Below are 9,816 nucleotides of genomic sequence, written 5' to 3' on the forward strand. Positions count from 1 at the left end.
AAGGCAGAATGGACCAGATGAGATAGATTTACCAGATGTGCAGGTATTGCACAATCCCTCCTTTGCCCCCCCCCCCGCTCCTCTTCCCTAATCTAGCATTCCTACATGTCCCAGTGTTTTCGAGTCTCCTCTTTTTCTCTTTCGCTGGCTCCCTCTTTCTGTCTCTCCCCTCTCTGTCAACAACACCGCACCCATGCAGGTAACAACCTGACTCAGTAAACAACAATGTTTAATTTTACCCGGGCGCCGTTTTCAATGGAAGCCTCAATTATATCACGGTCACCCGGGATTAGGGCTTTGCTTTATGCTTTTTTTTATGTGCTAGAGTTTCCAAAACAGGTGAGTCACCTGTTTTTAAAAGCACACCAGACAGTGTGAATGCCTTTCAGCTCAGTATGGAAAAAGATCAGCCTTTTTGTGTCTTTAGTAGACAGCATATGATGAATATATTTTTTTTCACTTGTCAGCTTTAATTTCCCATCAATCAAATCTGAATAGAGATGCTCTAACTATACTCAGGCTATTGACTGTGACCAGCAGGGACACTGTCTGTCAACGCAGGAGTGAATCTGCCACGTATAAGTGAGCTGCCCATCAAACCGAAGCCCCTGTGACCCTGCAAATCACACCCGGGTCAACCGTTAGCAGAGCCCTGACAGCTGATTGGCTGACAGGCCGAGGGGTTAAGTAGACATGACCTCTGCGTGCCCCGGGGTTCATCTGCACTTCCTCCTCGGCATTGTTGGCCAACACACAGTGACAATGTCGCACAGGGCATGTGTCACACAGGGGCCGACCAGTTGTAACTTGGAGCTGGTCAAATCACATGATGTTTACACACAAAAGACACATGGGCCTCAGCGAGAGGAAGCGGCCTTTGACTGGGACTGAGCGCTGTCACTTTTACTTTGGGGATGAGATTATCCTGGAGCTCTCTTTAAGTTGCTAACCCTGTCAGTGTCATTGCTAAAGACGGAGAAGCCCGCAGTGTGTTGAATGTGAAGAATTGTTTGCAGAGCGACACACACACACACACACACACACACACACACACACACACACACACCCGGATCCTGAATCACCATTGTTAAGACACACAACAAAAAAGGGAAACGCATTCAAATAGCCGCTCAGATGTGCCGCCCAGGAATTTGCTTTTCCATTTTACACCTTCCGATGTGCACAAAGGGCTAACTTTGTACCTGGGCCCTGAATAATTTTGTTTTACTGGTTTCCTGGGCTGTACCCATTCAGCTTTTCAAAGGCATGCAAATGGATGACAGCAGCACATAACGCCGGCGTCCAAATTCACGTCATGACCGCCTCATTAGGCCCTCTGTTTCTGCATAGCTTTGTCTGCCAGAGAGATTACTGTAACATCAGCACGTTACAGTATCCCTACGTAAGCCTCAGGCGGTTTCCCAGCCAAAATTTCACCGCCGCTGTCGTTCTCACTTTCTCATGACATGCATACTTTTAGCTGGACTTGCATGAGCAGGCCAGCTGACCAAATATGGGTGAACACCTCTCAATATATGCATCAATATCTGACTAAATAGAAAAAAACAACCCCCCACAAAATTTGATATGTGCAATTCATCGCAGAGTCAGAAAATCTTACTGTTTAAATCTACTTATTGACATGGACACACATACATTTACATTCACACATTGATAGGACACAGAAATACAAAGTACTCACAGTTCTCAGAATGGAAATCAGGAACAAATTGCTCATCACTGTCAGGAACCTGAGCTGAAATTAGAGGAAAAGAACAACCACAATTACAACATTATTATTGTATGTTAGACAAAATCTGACCTTTCTCTGTCTACTCTCTCCTCCCACATTCTGTCTTCTTTTTCTGTTCCTTGAAATTGGAGTCAGAGTCAGGCTCTGGCTTCATCCAGGCGACCTTCACTTCATGATTTTTTATTAATTTTTGTTTTGCCAGCATTTTGCTTCTCCACAGATCAGTGTACAAGAATGTGGAGCTCCTGAATGGCATCACACACCTTAACCTGCCAACCTGCTTTCGCCTGGCTTTAACAGTTCTTGGCAGTATCGACCTCTGAGTTCGTGATTTCAGTGAAAAGACCTCATGTTGTTGCTTCAGTCTGAATGAGCACACGGCCGTTGATGCCCAGTCAGAGGAAAGGTAAAGTAACCCCCCTTCATCCCCATTAATACATCCTATTCAAGCATCTACATGCTAACAGTGAAGACCCATTGTAGAAATCCGGACGGCTTAAACAGGCTGTTCAGGCTAAACAAGTGAGGAAATCTGTCAACGGGTGTGACAAACTAGCAGCTCCATCACAAGACATAGGGGACTAGATTGTCTAACAATGTAAAGGCAGTCTGGACTTCATCTGCCGCATGGATGAGGGATCAGGCTGAGTGGATAGAGAACAAGGAAACAGGGCTAAAAGCAAGAGGAGAAGCGAGGGAGTGACATGAAGCAAAGTGAAGGTTAAAGCACTTCTTATGTGTAATGCGTTTTCCATGGAGCAAAGATTTAATAACACTACTGTTCCTGTTAAGAAGTAGAACCTGGTCATTTATCAACCTACATCATGTTGAGTTCAAGGCCGTGATGCTTAAAAACTCAAATTCATTGTGTGTGTGATTTCTTGATTTGATGTATAATCACTTGCAGTGGTGCGCAGTTTCCCACTCTCTCATAATAATGAAACTCATCCTGGATCTAACTGAAAAAGCAGACTCAGTGATGCCAAGCCCAGGTGCAGCAGAGCTAGACAGACACTATTGTATGCCCCCTTTTTTTTTTTTTTTTTTTTTAGGAATCCAAACCCATTCACAATTGTCCCATTGGGGCTTTGGACTTTGAGTCGCACAAATAGGTTAGAAAAGCCCAACTCATTTGACTGCCAACACCCTACCAGGGGTGAGGAGGTCAGATTCACCCGCTGAGGAATGAGCTCGCTGGCGTTACATGTGCTGCCTTTGAGTTCACAGCCAAAACGCGGAGCGGGGCCGGGGCTAGCAAAACCTTTCAGCCTGGCACTCCTCCAGCTCCACAGGTTTCTGGGGTTTTTAAAAGTGTTTCCATTGTTTGGGAGTCACACTTGCGTCATGGTACGAGCTAACTGGAAGGGAAAAGTTGATGGCTATCATTAAATAGCATGAACGCAATCAGGGGCGTAATGGGCAACAAAACAAAATGGCACCACATTGCATGTACTTTAGCTCCATTCCCTCACTAAAAATAGACAACAGAACTTCCTTTTAGGAATATCTCTGTATTTTCCTCTAAAAGAAGATTTTAATCACCACGGCCTTCGATTGTAACCTCACCCAATAACCAAAACTCACCCAGCCTGCTTTCAACCTCACTGGCTTCCCCTTCCCCTTGGCTTCTTAGATCATCCACTGCTACAGTTTCCAGACAATGATACACAAGACAGAAACCAAAACTCAGAGAGAGAGAGAGCGAGAGACAGAGAGAGAGAGTGAGAGAGAAAGAGCAGCAGACACAGAGGACAAAAAGAGGAAATAAGAAATTCAGATCCACTTTCTTGTCGTCACACTCCTCCTTCCTGTACAGAGGAAACCGGATGACGACGTTTTGGAGCATGTTCAGATAAAAGACATCGATTTCTTATACAGTGCTGCATCCTGTGGTCTACTATACCATAATAATATTACCCCCTTTTAACTTTTCGGTCTTTTGGCCTCAGGGGGGGAGAGAAATAAAACTGTTGCGTGAGACAAAGCAGGGGCCAGTATTTGGTTGTGCAGACCCAACAATCAATCACTTCCACTGGTTTCAACATGTCCAGGACAGAACATGCTAGACCTCATAAAAGACGCAGGAGAAAGGAAAAGAAACATGGATGATGACCATCAGACACTATCGCAACCCCCGGTGTGTGTGTGTGTGTGTGTGTTTGTGTCTCTACACTTTCCTGTGCATGTGTATCTGATTTGTTTCCAGGAACACCTCGTCAGGGGCTTTGAGATGCAAGTCAGCACAAGAAGGAAAGTGTGTTTATACGAGCACAGATGCATGTTCTCCCTGATGCTTCCAGGCACCTTGAATGACTTTTTTTTTTCTCTCAGTGGGAGATCCTGGGAGGAGCTAAGCAGCCTCAGTCATATAAACCTAAAGGCCAAAATGAGACAAGATGTGACAAGCTCCTGAGCTCCTGCCATTCAGCACTTCACCCTCTCTGTCTCTCTCTGGCTTCCGCTCTTCCTTTGGCAAAATAAAAAAAAAAAACTCCCTCCAGCTAACCAGCTTTTACAATCTTGGTGAATCCCTCACAACTGCAATCAGTCATGATAAGGTCTTTAATTAATGCAACAGGAAAGGAGAGGTCTTAGCCGGGGAACAAGCCAGTACTTAGGGTTAAGTAACACTTTGATAAAGTTACACTTCCATCTTTCTGTCCTGTTTTTTTCCCCCACTTTCTGTGAGTCAACAATAAGCTACCACCCAATTTGTAAAGTCAGTAAACAACATATTTCCTCTTTAAGGCCGGGTTCAAATTTTATATACATTCTGAACTATATTTTCAGAGAGTTTAGGTTTTATTTGTCCAGGATTTGAGATACTGTTTGATGTCTGCTGCCACCAGACTTACACAATGGAGGTGAATGTAATGTTACACCGTGGTGCTCACAATTGTGAAAATTAACATTTAAAGCAACCTCTTCCAAAAATAGTGTCAATGCTGCGCTGTATTCCAGAGAACGTGCTGTCATCAGTTTTCATATGGACCATTTCTGTGGTAGAAAGTAGTTCCTGTGAAAACTGACCACAGGAAAGACCCATTTCTGAGGACAATAAACTTAAAAAAAATCTATCTATCTCTATTTTAGTGAGGTGGCTGCAGAGATCTCATAGGCTGAAAAAATAAAACCAAAACTATCTGAATGACCAGATTCCACTAATGATAAGTGGGAAAACTTTTTTTTTTTTTTGGGTGGGGGTGATCTAACCCTTTAAGGATGACCTTTATAGCTAAATCTGTGAATACAAATAGGCCCCAACTTTGAAGCGACACCCATTGTGTCAGTTTTATTGGCTCTGGCTCTTTGTCTTTGTCTGTGTGAGACGCTGGTGTGAAGTGAACTTGCTGGTTTTTGACGCTGCATGTGAAAAGGCGAGAAGGCTAACGTGCACACAGCGCTGTTTGTCATAAACAGTGGCGTAGGTTCTGTCTGGTCTCAGGACAGATGTGACTACTTCCACAGTTTCACTGATTGCAAGTGCCTCACTTCCCGATTAGCTGCCCTGTTGTGTGCTGTGCATGACTCAAAGTCAACACTGAGACTCGTTGTACTGTTTTAAGGTGAAAAAAGCAATTTCTCCTTTAGTAGATATATTATGAAGTTCGGCTGTATCCATAAGTGAGCACCACCCATACACTTCATACAGTATGCACTTCATTAAAACAGCATTTACAAAAACGCATTTCTACCATAAATTTAAGATTCCCTTCAGACATATAAAAAGTACTCTGCTTGAAATAATAATCTGTGTCTAATATGTTTTTTTGCACAAATATAGTTAGAAATTCTCAAAATGCATCTACTCTTCTTCCCTTGTATTTTTCATTTCAAAACTTTAACTTTGTGACACAAGACGTCTCCCACTTCACCGAGAAGTCCACTTTCAGTATGTGTAAGTTCCACATTGGACCATAGCTAGTTCCAAACTAGTCATGATGTCACAAAATTGCTTTTACGTGCACATTTTAAACTGAGACTGAAGGTGAGCACAGAGAAACGTTTCACTCTTCAGCAGATGAAATGTGAGACCAGCCTTATAACTCTGGATGTGCATCATTCTGCACAGCGAAGGTCAAACATTCAAGTCAAGTAACAATATGCAGTTTTTGAGTGGAGGGGTGAGGAGCCCTTGAAACAGGATTCATCAGGTTTATGTGGTTCACGTTAGGAGAAAAACGTCAAAACTGAGCAGAGTCTCCCTTTAAACCTCCACATCAAAGCACATCAAAGCAACCAACACAACAAAATTCACACCTCCTGGTGCAATCCTCATTTTAGACCCACCGTCCTGCCACTGTTGGCCTCCTGGTTAGCACCAAGAACAGGCACAGTGACTCACGGCCTGTGCTGTTTCCCCACCACCTTGCCATACAGTATAATTACTCTATTAGGGTTCATGTCATCATTGCACTTATTAAGTCTACAAGCTGACAATTGCCTCTGACTGGGCCTCATTTCATCGCTATGTGCCTTTGAGTGACACAAACCAAATAGCCTGTTTGTTTGCATTGGCCGCTGGCTGGCAAGCACACAGCATGCCAACATGGCCAAAATAGGACATGCTCAAAGCTAATAATGTCCCGTCTGTGTTCTCTCTGGCCTTTTTTTTTTTTGCAGTGTTGTATGGTTTATGAGCATGTGTGTTGCATCAGAAAGTTTGGTCTTCCCAACAACACTCACACAGCAACAGCTTTTCTTTTTTTTTTTCTTTCCCCACCAAAGATTTATGACAAACACTTCAATAAAAGTGCATGAATGAAACTTTGTTGTTGGACTGACAGTAAACCTGGAAGCTCGTAGGTTTCTGTGTTCAAACAATCTCTCCAGACAGACACACCACCGACCTTCATGACTGTCATAAATGATGGACATGATCACATAAAAAGCACAAACCAAGAAGAGAGGGGGGGAAAAAATCAGCCCGCAGGCATTTCTCACCTTCTGTGAGCCATGTCTCTTGGAGTTGGCTTAAATCCTGGAAGAGGTCTGAAGACAGAGAAAGAAATACACAATCAATACACAGCAGACTGACAAGCTGACAACTCACTTATTGCTTACTAATATGTGTCTTAAGCCCATGACATTTAATTACAGTAACTAAGACTGAGACTGACATTGCCTGGGGTTCATAGACCATGATGTAAACATGCGTCATGTTAAGAGACTAGAGGCCAAAATCGTGAACTTCCACTTCTTTTACCTTCAGATTCCTGAGGGGGTAATTCTGTGTCCATGTATTTCCTTTTCGCTGCCATCAACAGTCTATTTAGGGGCCCATTTCCTTGCGACTTCTGCAAAACCCATACATGTTAAGAGAGAGGAGAAGTGAGAAACAGACTCCAGTAGGACCTTTACAACACATTAGTGCCGAAACTGATAATGCCATGTTTAACTGTGGACTGGAGAAGAAGAAGAAGAAAAAAAAAACCCCAACTAAAAGTGATGCAGGAGCTAACCACTTGGACACATCTGACAAAAATAACAACATTAAGTCATAATAAATTGTAATGGGTTACAAATGGGAGCCTACTGCAGCTATTGGTGATCACCAGGCTCCTCAGAAAACAACGCATTTCTCAGTTGTGGAGGAGATCTTGGAAAAACAAACGCGCTGTTTGCGTCTGAAGAAAGTGACCATTTGGCACCACACTGACCGAGAAATCCCGCAGAAGAGACCCGCTGGCACACATTACTCAATGCACCACTGCTCTGCTTCACTTTAACGTGATTTTTGTGGTAGTTTTAAGCGGGGGTAGGTACACACACACACATACACAGCTGCTTCAGCAAAAAAAAAAAAAAAAAACTGGTGCAGACGGGAGAGAGATAAAGCCCGGTAGCCGAGTCATTAAAAAACACGCACGCATTTTTTAAAAAACGCACTGAAGTAACAGAAGAGTTCGTCCATACGTACATTTGCTAAAGTGTAAGGCACTTGCTGGTCCAAATATCCATCCATCTTATAATCCATCCGTTAACCGTTTGTGGTCATTTAGGCTGAAGTGAGTGAGATCCACGCAGCCTGCGCGCAGAGGAGGGAGCGCTGCTTGTGAATGGAGCTGCGTGGAGGCTGCATGCATAATGAGCTCCATTCACAAAAAATGCCGAGGGGAAGTGATGGCAAGTGATTACCCAGCGGGCAGCTCGACTCTTTACAAATCTCTTTTGTGTGTGTGTGTGTGTGTGTGTGTGTGTGTGTGTGTGACAGACAGCTCGCCACATTACCTACAAGTTTCAGGTAAAGCTAGTTTTGCACCAAAAGTAATTATTTCCCTACTTTTTTTTTTTGTTGGGTTTATGTAAGTGGCGCTTTCTGGTTTAAAAACATGTCATAAAGCGCGTAGCCGATGAATAATGAGCGTTATTTAGTGGCCTGTTCTGCTTCTTGGGCTTTCTGCCACGTCTGCCCGGATTGCCAGGCTCCACTTTCTGTAGGAAACAGTCCAGCTCTGAAGCTGTGAGGGGAAACAGATGTTGCGTTTTAGTCGAGTCACAGCAACAAAACCAAACCCTGCTTCGATAAAAGATAACTGACATTTGCACTTACAGTGACTTTAAATGAGTTTCTACTGAAGTGGGGGGACTTTTGAGCGCCAGCTGTGCTGTCATTTCTCTAACAGACATGATTTGGGGATAATAGAGGGACTTGCTTTTCTAGCTCGGGCCAGAGGAGGCTCATGATTGGTGGATTTCCTCTTTCAAGGGCTCGAATTTCTTACCATTGTCCGCATGAATACACTGACTTATGAATGAAGTCTCGGTTCCCTCGGCGAGCCAATCAGAAGTCTGGTAGTCGGGTTCCTAGCAACCGTGGGCGGAGCCTGCGCCACAGCAGCCAATCATCTCCCGGCAGGCTGTGGGCTTTTATACTGGATTTTCCAGTTGTTTTTCATTCACAAAAAAGAGAGAGGGAAAGTTAGAAAAAAAGAGAAAAACTTCCATTCATAAAAACCTGCCCTGGCATGAAAGTCCTGACATGTTTTTCTTTTCCTGCCCAGACAAACTCAAAGAACCTCACTTTGTTTACCTCAGTTCATGTCTCTGCCCCCACCACTCATGACGAGCAGTGATCGCAGCCAGGCAGGAAAAAGTGGCCCTGGCTCTGCAGGAGACCTGTACATCAAACCTGACGTAAATCTGCTCAGGAATATTCATTCTTACATTCTTGTGGTTTTAAGTCTACGCCACATGAAGACCACAGGATTTAAAGTTCTCCGTGAAGCTTTGTACACAAGACCAACAGAACGGTGAAATGCTTGTTGCTTGTTGAAATTAAACTGTCTAACTGAAGCCACAAGGACCGGAGACAGGAAACAAAGTTGTGATGGGATCAGGGTTTAGTTTCAGTGGCTGAGTGATTGAGATTCAGAGACAGAGACAATAAGTAGTCTCAGAGCATGTGTAGCGTCCTCTTCTTCCTCTCTCTTCTCTTGATATCTAATTCAATCTCCATAACAGGTGATGCTGCACATGTTATTTCCTGCTTAATGATATTTAGATGCACATTTAGATGTACACAACAGGCTATAAATATTACATCAGCCCTGCTCTGCACAGCCAGAGCGGACTGGCTCGAGGATATTACAAAAGTAGATCATTATAGTTGTTTAGTAGTTGTTTCATTAAATTTAAAGCACTATATACACACAGGGTGGCTGGGCTCAGCGTTAAAGACAGAGTAAGGAGCTCCAACATCCGGAAGGAGGTCAGCGTGGAGCCACTGCTCCTTCAAGCCGACAGGAACCAGCTGAGGTGGTTGGGGAATCTGATCAGGATGTCTCCTGGGTGCCTTCCAGTGGAGGTCTTCCAGGTACATCCAACTGGTGGGAGAACCCAGGGCAGACCCAGAACACACTGGGAAAGGTGGGACTGGAGACACTGGGACCTCCGAAAGGTTTCACTGGGAATCAAAAGGGACCACAAGAGGCTTACAGGGGAAAGGATGGGGAAGAAAACAGGGTAGACGACTCAATTTTTTTTTTTTTTTTTTTTTTTTACAATTGTGTTCTTTTCTTTGTTAGTTGTTAGAGGAATAAGTCCCTCTTTGGTTGAACTCT

The 9,816-nt window shown here is 43.9% G+C and overlaps 1 protein-coding gene across 2 annotated transcripts in view; it reads right to left on the reverse strand.

The window, feature by feature from the left end:
- The window catches only part of etv4 (ETS variant transcription factor 4), a 31,917-nt gene extending 24,053 nt beyond the window's left edge, over positions 1-7,864 (reverse strand). The window contains exons 1-4 of one of the 2 annotated variants that reach the window (XM_071461794.1): positions 7,674-7,864; positions 6,960-7,050; positions 6,698-6,745; positions 1,703-1,756 (exon numbers count right to left, since the gene is read on the reverse strand). In XM_071461794.1, coding sequence (XP_071317895.1) covers positions 1,703-1,756; positions 6,698-6,745; positions 6,960-7,050; positions 7,674-7,730 — 250 coding nt within the window. In that variant the 5' untranslated portion in view covers positions 7,731-7,864. Of the gene's footprint in view, positions 1-1,702; positions 1,757-6,697; positions 6,746-6,959; positions 7,051-7,289; positions 7,483-7,673 lie in introns of those variants that run through there. The other variant, XM_071461795.1, reaches the window with a different exon arrangement.
- Between the last annotated feature and the right edge of the window lie 1,952 nt (positions 7,865-9,816).

The sequence above is a fragment of the Trachinotus anak genome, unplaced genomic scaffold (assembly GCF_046630095.1).
Source record: "Trachinotus anak isolate AG129_WGS33_773 ecotype Australia unplaced genomic scaffold, CSIRO_AGI_Tana_v1 ptg000025l, whole genome shotgun sequence".
NCBI lineage: Eukaryota > Metazoa > Chordata > Actinopteri > Carangiformes > Carangidae > Trachinotus > Trachinotus anak.